The sequence below is a fragment of the Phalaenopsis equestris genome, unplaced genomic scaffold (assembly GCF_001263595.1).
Source record: "Phalaenopsis equestris unplaced genomic scaffold, ASM126359v1 Scaffold000002, whole genome shotgun sequence".
Taxonomy (NCBI): Eukaryota; Viridiplantae; Streptophyta; class Magnoliopsida; order Asparagales; family Orchidaceae; genus Phalaenopsis; species Phalaenopsis equestris.
In genome coordinates this window covers 60,672,234-60,690,722 of record NW_018164444.1, presented here as the reverse complement: position 1 = coordinate 60,690,722, position 18,489 = coordinate 60,672,234, and the positions used below count along the sequence as shown (strand labels likewise).

Below are 18,489 nucleotides of genomic sequence, written 5' to 3'. Positions count from 1 at the left end.
TCTTCAGCACAAACCATCAAAATTCAAAACAAATACATCAACAAGAGTCGGATACATCATCAAACTTGAATGTAGTGTCAACATAAGAAAAAAAAGCATTCTCTCATAAAAAAATGTTATTTAGAATCTCAAAATTACAACTAGAACCTCCTCCTCTTTTAAGCCTTGAGCTTTCCATAGAATTTCTGCTTCTCCTGGGTGGTCTGGAAACGTCCGTGGCCAAACTTGGACGAAGTATCAATGAATTTGAGCTTAATCTCCTCGAGGGCGAGACGAGATGTCTGCTTGAGCAGAGACTGGCGAAGCGTGACGACTCTCTTCTTCGGTCCAACGCAGCAACCTTTGATCAGAAGATAGTCATCTTTCACCACACCATAGTGAGGGAAGCCACCAATGGGAGTGATATCCTTTTCAGTCCTATGCAAGCAGGAAATAAGAAAAGATTTATCTCATCACAAGCAAACAGAGCCTAAAAGAATAAAATTTAGGTTTCAGTTTCAAATTTGGTTTACAAGGGATTAACATTGTGTTTCTTGTGAAGGGATTTGCAACTGAAATTTCACATTAATTCATATTTCTACTTGAATTAACAGTTGATAAATTATATTATAATTAGAAAGCCAGTATGATACTATAAAATTAAATACAATTCCGTTTCCCTCAATACCTTCAACACCAAAAAAATATAATTCCTTCCCCATTTCTTTCCCATTAATTAACTAACGTCAAATCAGACAACTTTTCCAAGAGGAAAATAACAGCAAAATAAGACCAATCAACAACATTAAAAAAGACATTCATGACTAATATCACATCCTAAATCGAAAAAAATGCAAGTGATGAGCAAAGAGATTACCTATCAAACTCAGTGCTTGCCGAGTGGGACTCATCTCCAGCTTTTCCGATCTTATACACCTTCTTGTTCATCTCTGTACGGTGGTGATAACCGTTCTGACCAGCACGTGCAACAGTGAAAGAAACTCGGGCAGGATGCCATGCACCGATACAAGCAACCTTGCGAAGTCCCCTGTGAGTCTTTCGAGGTAGACGAGTCACGCCCCAACGAGTAACAACACCCTCATATCCCTTACCCTTAGTCACACCAATAATATCAATCATCTCATCTTTCTGGAAGACCGCATCAATGGGGGCCTGCTTCTCAAAGAAACTATAGGCATAGTCAACTTTTTGAGCAACAGTTCCGCCATTCACCTGAATCTCCATCAAATGAGCCTTCTTCTGCTTCAGGCCCTTCATCTTCCTAATCTGAAGGGGGGAAAAAAGCAGGAAAATTTGCATAAATTTAGAATAACCATGATGACTTCACATAGAATGAACTCAGTTGCAGCAGCGTGAACCAAAAAAAAAAAAAAAAAAAAAAAAGTATGGAATTAAACTTGTGAGGATATTTGTGTAAGGTGACATGGACCCATACTCTTTCAGAATTTCAAATACAAAGATTGGATAGATACTTAATTTAATGCAAAAATTAAAAAAAATAAAATAAAATAAACATAATTGTGAAATCACGACTACAACAGAGCAACAATTTGAGCACCGAGATGAAATCAAATGTCAAATGCTGACTTTAGATCAATAAATAATTATAGGAGGCCAAAAAAATTGTTCAATCCAAACAGGCTTCTTTGCTGTGTGTTTCATGAATAACTGTTGCAGTGACAACAATCGCATATTTATTTATCTGCATTCAAGTGAAAATGCATCATATTGCAAAAAGAACTGTTTGAAGTCAAAAAGTATTAGGCTACTATTGTTCATATGGAATTATACTGGCAAGTAACAATAACACCCTAGACTCATCCAACTGTTTGAATCGGAATTATGAACCTTTATTTTCCATTCTTTTCTATTGAACATTGTTTAAAGCGTTGAAATATATTTCGCAAATTTTTCAACTTCTACCAATGCAAATTTAGGTCTAACAAATTTCCTTCATAACCCTGAAACTAATTTTATTACCTTCTCAAACATGTATACTTCCTACAATCCATTGTATATATCCAAACCATTCAAGAATATTTTTTATCACCTTATATTCAATAGATGGCACTCCAACTCATTCCTCGGTTTAGCCTTACTAGGATTATCACACACCAATCTTAATATTCTCATTTATCACACTCGATTTAGAAATCACGATTTTTTAAAGCCTCACATTTGGATACACTTAATAATTGCAGTATAAAAATTTATATTTAAGCCTTCAAAATCTTCTTATCACAAAAAAAATCCTTGAAACACTTTTTTTCCATTTTTACCATCTAGCATTAACTCTAGAAGTTAAGCCAACATACATACCTTCATTTTTTTGCAAAATAGATGCAAAATAGTTAAATCTATCTACCAAGTTAACACCTACTCTTAATAAAGATAATTGTTAATATTATACCCACTAAAATTAAATATAATGTCTTCATTTTTGCTCTAATAATTATAAAGCATCCAAATTAAAATATTTAATAAGTTCTCACAAAAAACATCTAATAGCACACGATGACGACCAATTTATAAGTAAAATATCCATATTTAGTTATAAGCTCTCTTATCATTGAATAAAGTCTTATATATGACCACATGAAAGTTGACATGAATGAATCTTTAAATAAAGATTCGCTTTGTCCACAAGCAATGAGCGCTGGAAGTAAGAAACTGTCGTAATAATGACAATTTCCAATGGCAGTAAACTGGAATTTTTTGTTTAAAGATTCCTTGGACCAATATTCATTAAAAATTTCAAACCGAAATCAAGGATATCTACCTAATTTAACAAAAATGAAAGAGTAAAAGAAAATCAAATAAACATAATTGTGTGATAGGCACCTATAACAAATCTTCCATTTGAGCAGCAAGATAAAATCAAATGTCGAATGTTGACAGTTGGTTAACAAATAATACATAGAAGGTGAAAAATTTTGCCAAATCCAAACACACGCTTCTCTCTGTTTCCACGATTAATGTTGTAGTGATGAAAGCCGCATTTATATTTCACTGCAATCAGTAAGAAATAATATAACCTCTTGTAGGACTGTCAAAAAGGCTCATTGTTTGTGAACAGCTCGTGTTCGGCTCGAAATACAACTCATCAATTATATATATATATATATATATATATATATATATTGATGAGTACTATTTTTTAAAAAAATTAATTAACTACAAGGCTACAAAGATTTATAACCAATTATAAGTACTAATTAAGAAAATAGATAAAAAATTATTATATTAAATTCAAATGATGTTTTATTGTAAACAATAATTTTTAAATCTTGCCCCAATTCTTAAAATCTTTTGGCTACGTGATTAGAGTCATTAAAATGACTCTTTGTTCGTGAACAGCTCGTGCTCGGCTCGCTAAGCTAACTGGCTAAACACGAACACACTTTTTGAGCTCGAAATATAAACGAGCCGAACACAAGCTGAGACTAGGCTCTCTCGTGTTCGGCTCGTCTACACCCCTACCCACTTGCAAATAGACTAGGGTTATAATCAAGCCGAGTTGAGTCTGTTGAATCAAGCATGTCATAGAATGGACTTGGCTCAGTCGAATCACAAGTCGTTCTTCTTTACTACAAGCTTGACTAGAGCTTACATATATATGTTCATACTTGGCATGCTTAATTTTATTAATGATCATACTTGATATGTATTTGGCTTGTTTATTTTAATTGAAGCTAAAAAATAGAATGTGTACTTGATTTTTTTTATAAACTAAAAATTTAAATTAAACATGATTTTTCATATAAACTATTAAAAACAAGCTAAAAATTCAAATAAGAATTAAATTTTTATATAGAGTAATTTAAAAATAACGTTACCAATCTAATAAATCAACAATATAAAAATTCAAATTAGACACCAAGTAAATAAAATAATATATGTAAGTTATAAGTAAACTTTCATACCATCAAATAACATAAATAAGTATTAACAAGCTAATTCATTGAAATAAAAAAATAAGAAATGCATTAAATTTTTATACATATAGACAAAAAAATTATCTTGTTACTAAAAAAATATATATTAAATTATAGTTAATCTAATCTATTTAAAAAATTATATCACATAAACATAGAGCATTTACAAGTTATTTATTGAATAAGAAAAGAGTTGTTCGTGAACATTAATAAGTAGGTTAACTATTTTATTATTTAGTTCATTTAACCTTCAAGTTTCAAAAAAAGTATTCATGATTATTTATTTACTAATTTAAACAAACATGAACAAGTATTAATCGAACTAAGTTCGAGTTGTTAATCAAATATATTAGTTCATTTACAACCCTAAAAAGGACTTATTTGAAATTGATAAGTGTTGGACAACTATTATTCCTATATTATAACACTAATCATTATTATCATCAACAACATCTTCATCATCAAACTTGTACACTAGACGGTTGGCATTATGAATCCTTTTTTTTTATTCTTATTTTGTGTGATGCAGTGTTTATGGTGGTAAAATACATTCCTCGCAAATCAATTTGAACTTCTATGCATGTTAATTTAGGTCTACCGATTTTCATCATCCTCGGGAACTAATTTTATCAACTCCTCCAACATGTGCCCAAACAACTTATCTCTATTTTCAACCATCTTATCTCCATTGAAGACACTCAATCTTTTCCTTTAATATTCATTACTTATTTTATCTCTTAAATTCTGTTACACATTCATATTAATAATTCTCATTTATCACACTCAATGTAGATATCAATTGATTATTTAAAGGCTAACATCTGAATCAAAATAATATTGTCAACGAAACTGCACTAAAAAATTTCTATTTATTTACTAATTTAAACAAACATGAACAAGTATTAATCGAACTAAGTTCGAGTTGTTAATCAAATATATTAGTTCATTTACAACCCTAAAAAAGACTTAATTGAAATTGATAAGTGTTGGACTACTATGATTCCTATATTATAACACTAATCATTATTATCATCAACAACATCTTCATCATCAAACTTATACACTAGTTGGGTTGGCATTATGAATCCTTTTTATTTATTATTCTTATTTTGTGTGGTGCAGCGTCTACGGTGGTAAAATACATTCCTCGCAAATCAATTTGAACTTCTATGCATGTTAATTTAGGTCTACCGATTTTCATCATCCTCGGGAACTAATTTTATCAACTCCTCCAACATGTGCCCAAACAACTTATCTCTATTTTCAACCATCTTATCTCCATTGAAGACACTCAATCTTTTCCTTTAATATTCATTACTTATTTTATCTCTTAAATTCTGTTACACATTCATATTAATAATTCTCATTTATCACACTCAATGTAGATATCAATTGATTATTTAAAGGCTAACATCTGAATCAAAATAATATTGTCAACGAAACTGCACTAAAAAATTTCTATTTATTTACTAATTTAAACAAACATGAACAAGTATTAATCGAACTAAGTTCGAGTTGTTAATCAAATATATTAGTTCATTTACAACCCTAAAAAAGACTTAATTGAAATTGATAAGTGTTGGACTACTATGATTCCTATATTATAACACTAATCATTATTATCATCAACAACATCTTCATCATCAAACTTATACACTAGTTGGGTTGGCATTATGAATCCTTTTTATTTATTATTCTTATTTTGTGTGGTGCAGCGTCTACGGTGGTAAAATACATTCCTCGCAAATCAATTTGAACTTCTATGCATGTTAATTTAGGTCTACCAATTTTCATCATCCTCGGGAACTACTTTTATCAACTCCTCCAACATATGCCCAAACAACTTATCTCTATTTTCAACCATCTTATCTTCCATTGAAGACACTCCATCTTTTCCTTTAATATTCATTACTTATTTTATCTCTTAAAATTTGTTACACATCCATATTAATAATTCTCATTCATCAAACTCAATTTAGATATCAATGATTATTTAAAGGCTAACATCTGATCAAAATAATATTGTCAACGAAATTGAACTAAAAAATTTCTATTTAAGCGTTTTTAATCTTCGTATCACACAAAATTCTGGAAATACTTGTCCATTTCAAACACCTAGCTTTAACTCTAAAAGTTCCTCATCTACATCTCCATTTTTTTTTTCATATAAGTATGAAATACTTAAGAATCTATCACCCAAGTAACATATCTTTTAATAATGATGATTGTTAATATCATACACACTAAAACTACATATAATAAACTCATTTTTGATCTAATAATTCTAAAGCATCTAACTTTAAAATATTTATTAACACAGTGTAACGACCAATTTATGAGTGAAGTATCAATATTTAATTATAAGCTCCATTATCATTGAACAAGAAGATTAATCATTAAATGAAGTTCCACACTATCCACAACCCGTTAAAGGTAAGAAAAAATTGTATTAATGACAACATCCGATGGTAGTACACTCGCTGGAATTTTCTTTCAAGGGACTCATTATCATTCAAAATTTTAAATAGAAAACATGGATGGCTACTTAAATATACAAATAAACATAATAGTCAAGAAAGCAACTACAACATATCTCTAATTTTAGCACTAGATGAAATCAATTGTCAAATGCTAACTGCTAGGTTAACAAATATTACAAAAATCGATAAAGCCAAACATGCTCCTCTGTGTTTCCATAATTAGTATTGCAATGACAACAATCAAACTTTTAATTCACTGCATTCAGTAAGTGATAATACTTCCTCTTGCAAAAAAAATTGTTCCAAATTGATAAGAATAGGGCTACTATTATTCCCATATTGTAACACTAATCATTATTGTCGTCATCAACATCTTTGTCATTAAACTTATACAACTATTTGGGTTGGAATTATGAATCCTTTTTAATTCTTTTTTTTTAGCATTGTCAAGGGTGTTAAAATATATTCTTCATAAATTGTTTTGAAAATATATGCATGTTAATTTAGGTTTGCCAATTTTAAACATCCTCTAACAATTAAATTATCAACTTCTCTAACAAGCGTCTCAACCAGTAATCTCTATTTTGATCATCTTATCTCTAATAGATGGCGATCAATATTCTCCTTTAATATATTCATTCCTTATTTATCTATTATAAATTTATCACACATCAATACTAATGTTATCATTTATCACACTCAATTTAGATATCAATAATCTGTATAGCCTAGCATTTAGAGCCATACAACATTGTGGACATGATTGCAGTTTAAAAAAATTCTATTTAATCCTTTGTGAATTCCTTTATCACACAAAACTCATGAAGCACTCCTCCATTATAATCATCCAACATTAAGTCTGGAAGTTACATCCACACCTACATGTCTATTTTTTTTCTTTCGTACAGTTGATCTACTATACTTAAATACATCACATATGTAACACCTCATCTTCTAACAATAAAGTTATATTTGTTAATACCGTACCCACAAAAATACATAATCATATATTCAGCTCTACCAATTCTAACACATCTTATGTATAAATATTTTCTTTGCATAGTTCTATTAATTTTTCACAAAACAACACTTAATAGCACAATGCAGTATAAATTACACTGACAGCTGACTTGTTTGAATCGAGGCACAAGAAGTGATTCGAAACAAGTTCCAACATTTAGTTGGTAGATAAAAATAAGAAACTACAACTGAAGATCACTCTCATTGGTGAGAATAAGATTGTTAAAGCTGACAAATCGCCCGAGTTTTCGCTCAAATCGAAATTTACTTGAGTTTATTTGAGTTTTGAACTCAGTGAGAAACTCAAATTTTTTCAAAGTCAATTCTCAGTATTTTTTGTTACCACGAAAATGATTTGATTAACTAAAAATGCATATAAATATAAAACTGGTTACCTTTTTTACTAAAAATTGGTAACTTAAGCTTAGTGGCTTGCTATCAAAAATCAATAGGTGGAGAAGGGCAACAGATGGTAAATTTGATTCCTGGTGGTTTCAAATTTTATCATGGTTTTTCTAAAGTAGCATACATATTGCCCATTGGGATCAGATTATTTCAAATCCAATAGCCAAATATCCCCTCAATGCCTCCATAAAAGCACACACAATAAATCTTCATAGTGCATCCTCTTCCCTCATTCACAGGCAAGGTATAAACATGAAAGAATCCAAAACATAAAGCTCGAGACCCTTTTTTTGTGGGCTTTCCTTCTGTTTTTCTTTATTCTTTTAAAGCGGCAAGGTTTGTGGCACTTTCATCCCTCATCTCTACTTCCCCTTGCCATGCATATGTAGGTGAACAATGTAGAGTTCCCACTATTATATTCATTTTTTTCCTACTTCACTGAACCCTTATCAACTATTCAATCCTCACCTTTAAGCTGCTTTCCCATACTGAATAGCAGAAAAAAATGAAGTTTTGATAAGCAAAAAAAATATGAGACCTTTGGTTAGGGTTTATGTTTTGTTCATTATTTTTTATTTGGTTCCTCGGCTTCAGCACCATATTTCCTGGGATATAAGACTATGTGTGCCTCTTCCTTGCTCGCCTATCAGGTAAAATAGCTGGACTTCATTTACTAGACCCAAGTTACCTTTAATAGTTGCATTAAGATTGTGTATTTTTTAACAGATGATAAGGTTTAGGGAATTAATCGTATACTAGTTATACAGTACTGGGCAAGGACATTCTGAAGAAGGCCTGTTGTTTTAGGTCAGTATAAGTTGCCCCTTACTAAATTATTTCATTAATCCAATGATGAATTTTAGTGGCCTAAGATCATTTATTTATGGCATCAGGGAGGCCAATGAAAGTAACAAGACAGTAAGAAATTAAAGATATTACGAACAAAAAATATTTTAAATTAAAAGAGCATCATAGCTGCATGCAACAAGAAGAAAAACAATCAGATTGAGCACCTGAGTGTGAGCCAATACACGGACAACAGATGCATATTTTTTCATCTTCTCCAGTTGAGTTTGGATCTCTTTCTTTCCATCCTCAGATTCATATTTCTTTGAATATTTGGTAAATGCCTTCTTCTTGGACTTATACCAGTTCTTATAAAACCTTCTCCTGAGTTCCTCACTCAGATGTTGAGCCCATATAGTATTAAGCGAACGAAGGCCGCGAGGGGTCTTAATATAACCAACCACCCCAACAATGACCATGGGTGGAGTCTCAATGACCGTCACAGCCTCACATGTTTCTTTCTTGTGAAGCTCTAAAAATTGTGAAAAAAAAAAAATAGATATGATTCATAAAAGATGAAACTTATGAAATTAGAGAACAATAACGAGAATCTTAAATAAATGAATAATTCTGGTAATGTTAAGCTAGGTAAAATTCATCTTATAAATTGCATTAAAAAAACACATGGATATAAATTATTTAGTTGAAAAGTAAAATGCTAAAACATGTGTAAGAACGGGCTTAACTGCTTCTGCAAGGCCCCACTTATATCCACATTTTTCACTGAAGTGGACTGAAACCATTTAAAATTTGAGAGAATTATAAATAGTGAATAATAAGATAAAGCTGCCATCAAAAAATAAACAGGATGCAATCATCTTTTGAAAAACGTGAACTAATTTTAACAAAAAGCCAATAATAAGTTCAATATTCCTATTATTAAGTCTAAGAAAATCAGTGATGTTAAGGTAAGTCGAGCTCTCCATTAAAGGTAAGATAGGATCATAGCATCTCGCACACCCTCGAAAAAGGCAAAATTATTGAAGCACATAGACAAAAGTCTCACCTTAAGGTGTTGCGCTGTGAGGTTTGCACATTGCATTGATTGAAGATATGTGCATTTAATTATTCAAATGTGAAATATGAATTACACAAACTATAGAAACAAGAACTTCATATTCTAGACTAGCAAGTTTCAAGATTGGAGAAAATGAGTCTACAAAGATAGAAAGAAATGGAGAAAGAAAAATTCATAATTAGGAAAGAGAGCACGAGTGGCAGCATAAATGAAATAGATAATCTGAAAGATAGATTATCACTCCATTCATGTTACAAAATTAAGAAAATTGATGCATTTGTTTAAGATAACGTATTTAAGAAAGCAATAACTTGACATAAAATGGAACTTCAAAATTCATAATTTTCCTCTATTTACTTTTAAAACAGAGAATATCACCACATTATCTTAAAAGGGTATTCACATACATAAAAGTAGTTTAAAAAGGATATAATTTTGTCTTTCTTAATACCCCAGTAAAAACTCGTGTAATGCTTAGCTCCTAGGAAAACGAAATTGCCTCGAGAACAAACATAGCACATTTACAACATTAAAATCAACATAGCAGGCAAATTATAACACTAAACTCTACCAGCACAAGATTTGGTTGGCAGTACAATCCTTATAGAAAAGATCTGAGTATTGTTATTGAGAAATTTTGTGATGCATCAAATTTTTATTGAAAAAAAAAAAAAGAAAAGCCAGTGGTACAGAAAGCACAAAAACTTACTTGATCCCGGTTTCTCCACCTCACGAACAATGTGAGTCATGCCCGCCTTATACCCAAGGAAAGCTGTAAGTTTGCATGGTTTTGATGGGTCATCCCTTGGGAATGACTTAACTGCGATAAAATTGCATCAGTAAGAGAGTGATTGAATACTGCACAGAAAATAAATAGGACGCATTCATGTAGAAATGTATAAAAAGTTGACAAGTACATCAAAATTACAACAGTAATGCAAACATGATAATAAGCATAATTTTCTTCGAAGAACAAGCCCTTAACACAGAATTAAATCTTTTAATGGTGAAACTTAAGAGATATGCCACCTTCTGGCACAAAGAAATAGAAATTGAGTAACCAAAAAATGATGCTTCTAATATCCATTGAAAGATCAGAAATTACAACAAACCTGACCAAACAAAGCTAACTTATCAACAATAGAAAACATAAAAAAGTACATGAATCATGCACTGTTTAAAATTGCACAATTGCCTTGCCTTGAGGTCCGTCAGAAAGGGGTGTACGGCTCAAGCAGCTTTGATGAGGCGCATGCCTCAGATTAGTTAAGGCACACATCCCAAGACACGTCTAGCCTCAATTCTGAGGAGGCATTTGTCTCTCTCGTTTAGATTTTTTCCCCCCATATTAGATTGTTCGAAAACAAACTGAAGCCTTAATCTCATGCTAAGAGCTTCCCTCTCCCCAATTCGGCTTCCCAACATCAATGCCTACTTCTTTTGCCATTGGCGCCACCTTGGTCGATGCTGCCGCCACTACTTGTTGCTTCTGGAAATAGCAACCGCCTGCTTCTTCTGCTATAGCAGCTGCTGCACTTGTTGTAGCCACCACCACCTACCACACATTTTATTGTTGCCGCCACCGTCACCTGCTGCTTTGACTTTTGATTATTAATTATGTTCTTATTTAGAACTATGGATTTTATTATATTTGTTGAATAATATGAGTGAGAGAAGGCAGCAAAGCTAAATACATCGTATGCCTTCAATATTTTATGTTATATTTATTTCATTAATGTTAGTATGATAATTTGATCAATTTACATTTACCTTATACTTTTGTATTTTGCATATTATTATGCAATCTATTATTTCAAAAAAAAAAACACAATTTATCACTTTTACTAAGATTAAATGTTAATATTGTTCCACAATTTATCACTTTTACTAAGATTTTACTAAGATTAAATGTTAATATTGTTCTTTAATAAATTTATAGGTTATGATGCCAATATATTACTTTTACCCCTTTATTTTGATTTATGCAAATTTCAAAGTGTAAGAGTTACTCGTCAAACTTCCTCAAATCTTTCCATCTCTCCTCTCGAATGTAAAATGCCCAAATACCTAATTGCGCAATTTTAAACATTACGGGCCTGTTTTGTAGACGCTTTTAAGAAGGATTTATAAATCCTGTCAAACGGCGAAAACAATCTCGTAAATCCTGAGATCCTGTAAAAATTGCAATCAAATTGATTCACGATAAATCCCGGATTTACTAAATCTTACAGTTTCGCTGATTTAAGAGGATTTATTGAAAACAAACTCTCGCGCGGCGTCCTGGCCTGTTTCATTGCACTCTTTTGTGAATCCTATGGTTTTTTATTCGCTCTTGTAATTCTCCACCATCATTCGCCACGGCTTCCTCTAACCCAATCAACTCCTTATTTGTGTGTTTTTCCTCCTCGGTCACTCACACGACGTCATTTTTTTTTTCAACTTTTCATCAGGTATGTGATGTCATCTTTTACAAGTTTTTTTTAATTTGTTTTCATGCAATATTTTCAAAAAGCTACAAAGTTGAGCTGCAAATATTGTGTAGATTATAATTTTTTGGGATGTTGGATATTTATTTATTTTTTACCTGATTTAAATATTTTTTTGGAAATTTGTAATTTTCAAGAATAATTTCATTTATAAACCTTAGAGTGCAAATCATAAATTTCTTTTGAGATGGCGATTACCAGATTTCCTCCAAGAATTGTGTAATAACTTAATGCTAATCTTTTATCTGTTTAGATCCTGGGTAATTAATATATGTATAGTATTCTAGCCGAAGTTCATTATTTCTTTTAATTAAAACTCTTTTTACTTGAATTAACTTCATATTTGAATAAATTGTTTGATTGTGTCAGTTAGGATGGTGCATAGATCTCCTCACAAGAATAATAGCAAGATGTAAGGATTAATATATAATAGGCACATAACCTATTATATATGTAAGGATTAATCTGTTTAGATCCTGGGTAATTAATATATGTATAGTATTATAGCCGAAGTTCATTATTTCTTTTAATTAAAACTCTTTTTACTTGAATTAACTTCATATTTGAATAAATTGTTTGATTGTGTCAGTTAGGATGGTGCATAGATCTCCTCACAAGAATAATAGCAAGATGTAAGGATTAATATATAATAGGCACATAACCTATTATATATGTAAGGATTAATCTGTTTAGATCCTGGGTAATTAATATATGTATAGTATTATAGCCGAAGTTCATTATTTCTTTTAATTAAAACTCTTTTTACTTTAATTAACTTCATATTTGAATAAATTGTTTGATTGTGTCAGTTAGGTGCATAGATCTCCTCACAAGAATAATAGCAAGATGTAAGGATTAATATATAATAGGCACATAACCTAGTCTAAAACATATATTGGCGCCATGATACTGTTTTCCTTCCAAATCTCAAAAAATTTCTTGTAGACATTGGAGACAAAAGGGGCTGCATGAAACACAGGTGGTAGGATAGAATTTTTGTATAGGAGTTTCTTCAAGCAACCCTGCAAATAGACTGCAAGAACAAAGATAAATGATCTCCTCACCATAATAATTGCTTTAAGACAACGCATAGATCTACCATAATAGAGTAGCACATAAACGAAGCATAATATCACAAAAGAAAATGAACACTTGTTATAACCATGAGCATTTCAACTACCATTCAATAGTATTTGATAATCTAGGAGCACTGAAGTTGAAGTTGGAGTATTAATTTGTGTGTGCGTATAGCTTTATATTCACTTAATTGATCAAGAAAGGTAGCATCTTTTCTCCCACATATTAATAATATATAAGCAGATACTGAAAAAATAGTTGTTGGAATTTATTAAAACAATCTTTCCTTTGAAGATTAGATTTCTTGATGGATTGACACCAATAAATTATCTTTATGAGCACCCTAAAGAGAATTCTAAACTACAAAAGACTTAAAAGGGCTTAACTCCACAGAACATTAATGAGCGTTAATGAAATACTTTTTAAGCTTTAATATTTTCTTGAATATTTTAATACAAAATGATGTGTAAGGCAGCAAGATTTTCCCCCTCTTAAGATTAGTTATGTTTAGCTCAATTATTTCATCTTTATTATAATATACGATGCAATAACTTAGCATTTCAAAGAAGTAGGAGATAACCAAGTATGACCACATCTGAAGACGTTTCTAGCAATGAGACTGGCACTGTCCTTAGAAAACACATCACTTTAAATATTCTCCAAATGGACTAGGACATTTAATTGATCAAGAATCATCAAATGTGTGCTACTTAACATAAGAGATGATTGCGGATAAATTAGAAAAAATTGAACAACAAAATGATATTCTTTCTTGCCAACATTCATGCTTTCTTATTAATATCTACTAAATAAATACAATAGAACTAATGAGTTGTTAATTTCGCAGTGACCATGAAAGCATTATTGAAAGGAAAATCAATTCAACAAGATAGTTCTAGCAAAAAAAAAAAACATCTCTCGATGAAGATATTTCAATTCACATGAGATTGCCAAAGGTTTCGACCAGAGTTCTGAAATGCTCTGAGGAACAAAACTTCATCCTTGTTGGGTTATTGCTTGAACAATACTTTTTGGATAATATGATAAAGAACATTGAAATGGTATACCTAATGCAATGAATCTTGTATTGGTACAAATTATACAGAAGAGATAGTGACGACACATAAGGTGTATTATCAACTACCTAATCGTAGTAATTAGGGTTAAGATGTTGAGCTGCATGTCCCAATCACGACTGATGGAATATGGGATGAGATTATTAAGGTGAGTATTTGTGCGTCAAATATTATCCAAAAAAAAAGTATTATAGGTTTAATAAAATTAATTAAAGATCTCATTACAAAAAAATATTCCAAAATGGCTAAATTTTGTAGCCACCATTCCCTCAATATGACATAATTGAGAAAATCTATGCAGAAAACATTGCAGTCGGTGCTGGCGCTCGAGGTTCGCGTAAGCCCACTACTAAATATTTTGTGGTTCGGGAGGAAACTGTGGAAGAAGTTGTTGATAATTATTATTTGCACACGATCTAACTTTTACGACAGATGAGGGAGCAAATGAGTCATTTCCAAGTATTGAGATCAGTGTTGAACCAGAAATGGAACAAATATTGCCACATAAGAGTGGAGATAAACATTTTGGGGAGTATCTGGAGAGATGTCACGAAAAAGTAGAAAACAACCTAACAAGTCTACGATGAAAAGTTTACTAGAGAAGCAAAGTGCAAATGCTACAAAAATGAGGGAGGTATTAGAACGTCATTGCAAGTACACGATGTTTGAACGGTTGGCAAATCTTGGAGGTTTTAAGAATATATCAAAAGAAATTATTGTTGTGCAAGAGGCACTGATGGAAAAAAAAATTAAATAGTAATGACTTGGAATGGAGCATTTTTACATGTGGATCGAGTATGTGCTCAGTTGTCATCAACATTTTTACGCATTTCTAGCTTGGTTGTATTAGTTTAAATTAATTCCTTACTAAGGAATATGGAGCAAACCCCTCACATTCTAGGCTTATTTATAGTGGCATAGCCACAAAAAATCAGGGAAGTTCATTTTTTAGCAATAATAACATTTAATTTGTAAATTTTATGTTTTTTGTATAAAGAAAAAAAATTCCCCTGCTCTCGTACGCCGCACGTCTTTCAAGAAACAAGAGAATATGGAAACTAAATATGTATAAAAAAAATATGTAGGTATGAATCCCAAGACAATCAGACCGTTCAAAAGAAATTGGGCGATCGGCTGAATGACTATCGTCCTTAGATATCGACAGATGGTCGCCAGACGACCAACGCATCAAAGGTTGATTAGCGTATCAAAGGACTTCACCCCTAGGAAAAACGATCGGTTGCAATCAAACTGATCACCATGTGATTCTGCCAAGGATCAACTATTAATCAAGTAAACGTAGAACGGGCAATCTACGAGGTTCCAACCAACAAGATGAGTCAACCGATCTTACTGTATTCAATATTCTTGTAACTTACTAAAAGACCCCTCCAAAATAGCTAATGATGAGGGGTTAATCTATAATTTCATAATCCCAAGGTCCTATGTCTATAAATATGTCTTCATAATAAAGGGGTTACGCACACTTTACTGTTCATTAGTTATTGGACTTTTGAGTTGATGATATGATGGGCTTCATCTTTGTAAGCAGTTTGGATGATGGCACTCCTGCATTCTTCATGTCATTCCAATTTAGATACATGATGTTTGCAAGTATATTAGTTATTCAATGAAATAATCGTGAATCCTATAACTCTGGCCCTCATGCTTCCTTCTTTGGGGTTTCATGTAGATCCTATAAGTGGAATTCAGCTAATAATACATTTTTTCCTAATGTTTTTTTTTTTCAGATTGAATAAGTAAAAATTTTGTTAGAGGACAAGCTGATCACATTGAAGGTGTGCTTTAAATGCCAATTTTTCTCTTATGAGAGGGAGTTTGAGTTTTTTTTTTTTTTTTTTGTAAATTATCTTTTATCAAAATAATATATATAATGTCGGAGTTAACCCAAACCACAATAGAAAGATAAATATTATTGTTAAACTTCGGAAGGTTACAACAGAGACTCTTTGAAATAGAAAATAAATAACAAAAAAACATATGACTCTCTAGGGTGAGAGATAGAATGACGAGTTGTCGGCTTGATAGTACCTGGAGGAAGAGTGGGTGGATGGCAGCAAGCAGGTTGGTTGGAGGAAAATTTAATTTGTTTATGTCACATGATTAGCTATTTGGACAAATATAAACAAAATTTTATTTTGGTCAAAACCTCTACTCAAAATGCGTTCACAGTCCCTCATTGTCTCGTGAACAATCAAATTTTACTGAGGATTTGTAAATAAACAAAGTCTTCAGGAATCTGGGTATTTATGGACATCATCAAAATTTTAAAGATTTTATCATTATGCAAACCTGACTGTTCCACTCCAATATTCCATGTACTATTATTGAATTTTGCTATGCAATAGAATATAATATATCTTCTGCATATTTTCTCATAAGTAACTATTGGAACCAGGACAAATTCAAACCTTATAATTATTTGCACATTTATTCTTACAAACTTCCCATATCTATGTCCATTTCTTTGTGCAATGAAGCACAACAAATACTTTCAGAAAAAGAGAAAGATCTAATAACACCAGATAAATAACAGAACTTGAACGAGAATTAAAAAAAGCTATCCTTAAAGGCTCTATATTGCAAAACCAAATGTGACTAAGAAGCAAGTCTTATTCTTGAATCATATTTTACATTTTAAGCACAGAACAAGAACTTGATAGCTGCTAATTCTTTAGAGGGGCAATCACATACATCGCCCTCGTGCTTGTTAAACCATGGATTTTGTTTCAGTTGTGTGCTTTTGCACCTAAGTTGCTGCTAAATCCTATTAATGCTATCAAATAGTTTATCAGGATTTACTAGGATTTACCTCCTAACATACCAATCAGTTTTCAGGCTTTAGCCACCTCAGGATTTGACAAAGCCTGGTCATTTCTATGATTTACTAAATCCAACTTGAAATAAATCCTACTTGCAGCCAAACAGCCCCTAAAATCATGCAAGTCGTTTACAAGATCCAGAGATCAAATCCCCGTCCAGGCAGTGAAAACTCCAAAAAAGAGGCTTAAGATTCTGTTGAAGAACAACATAAATTTTACCTTTTCCACGGTGACGACTGGAACGCTTCCTTGGAAGAAACCCTAGCGACCCGTGCCTTGGATGCTCAAATTTCCTGTGCGACATTCTGCTTCCTTACCTGTTCAGTATGGCGAAAATCACCTAAGATCTCTACGTAAGACAAAATTTAGGAAACACAAAGAGGATAAACAAATGTTACAGTGACTGTTTCTGTTAGAAAGAACTTTGCTTTCTTCCCCTATGGTGTCATGGGTTCATCAATGAAGTATTTTCGATCAAAAGCCACGTTAAGAAGCAAAATCAAAAAGGAGAAACTGTAAGGCTAGCATTATTTGAATGGAGACAAACGAACCTGATGCTCCTCGAAGACGGCGGACTTTCTCCGGCTGCGAAGCTAAACCCTAACAAGGTTATTTATGAGCGAGCGAATGCAGGATGTTATTTTAACTCGCTGACCAAAATACCCCTCGTGAAAGGCAAATTTGACGCTGTATGCCCATTTAAGCCAAATTGGGCTTGGACTGGCCATTAAACTTTATGGGGATTTACATACATTTCAAATATTTTTATTTGCACGGTGGGGATCAAAATATGAAAAAACGAGGAGACAAATTAAAAATTAAATTAAATTAATTAAAAATTAAATATTTTTCCTAATATTAATATAATTAATTAATTTAAATTTGATTTTGTAAATATTTATCTAAATATATTTTCTTAATATTTTATTATTAATATAAAAAAAAAGTTTTGTGGAAGTTGTCAGTCGCCGGAATCAGAATCTCTTCACCCACTTCAGAGGGGCATTTTAATTTATATATATATATATATATATTTAAAAAAAATTATGGTAACGATACATTTTATATTAATAGTATAGTTTATAATAATTATTAAGAATAAGAAATTTATGAAATTAAAATTTTTAAATTTTGATTTTTTTTAAATATCCTTATATTTTACAATTCAATTAATATTTCCAAAGCCAAACAAACACTACTCAATCCTTCATTTTCACGGACTAAGGATATGTTTAGAGCAGTTGCAGTTTCTCAGTTTTCAGTTGCAGCTTAGCTGTCCTAAGGAGTTGCTACAGGGAAATTG

The 18,489-nt window shown here is 31.7% G+C and overlaps 1 protein-coding gene across 2 annotated transcripts; it reads right to left on the bottom strand.

The window, feature by feature from the left end:
- LOC110025602 (60S ribosomal protein L3) lies at positions 1–17,831 on the bottom strand. Of its 2 annotated transcripts, XM_020726185.1 has the most exons (7): positions 17,738–17,777; positions 17,585–17,623; positions 17,406–17,503; positions 10,414–10,524; positions 8,854–9,158; positions 857–1,266; positions 1–417 (listed from the first exon to the last, which is right to left on the bottom strand). In XM_020726185.1, the coding sequence occupies exons 3-7, from the start codon at positions 17,488–17,490 to the stop codon at positions 159–161; spliced, it is 1,170 nt and encodes a 389-aa protein (XP_020581844.1). In that variant the 5' UTR covers positions 17,491–17,503; positions 17,585–17,623; positions 17,738–17,777; the 3' UTR covers positions 1–158. The 2 variants fall into 2 exon arrangements, with proteins under 2 accessions (XP_020581844.1, XP_020581837.1); XM_020726178.1 differs by lacking the exon at positions 17,585–17,623 and having other exon boundaries at positions 3–417; positions 17,738–17,831.
- Between the last annotated feature and the right edge of the window lie 658 nt (positions 17,832–18,489).

Excerpts from the sequence above, each read along its gene's own strand:
- LOC110025602 (XM_020726178.1), bottom strand. The coding sequence starts at position 17,490 with ATGTCGCACAGGAAATTTGAGCATCCAAGGCACGGGTCGCTAGGGTTT. Across the intron at positions 9,159-10,413 it reads GGTGGAGAAACCGGGATCAA|AGCTTCACAAGAAAGAAACA; the intron begins GTAAGTTTTTGT and ends CACAATTTTTAG. Across the intron at positions 418-856 it reads GCAAGCACTGAGTTTGATAG|GACTGAAAAGGATATCACTC; the intron begins GTAATCTCTTTG and ends CTGCTTGCATAG.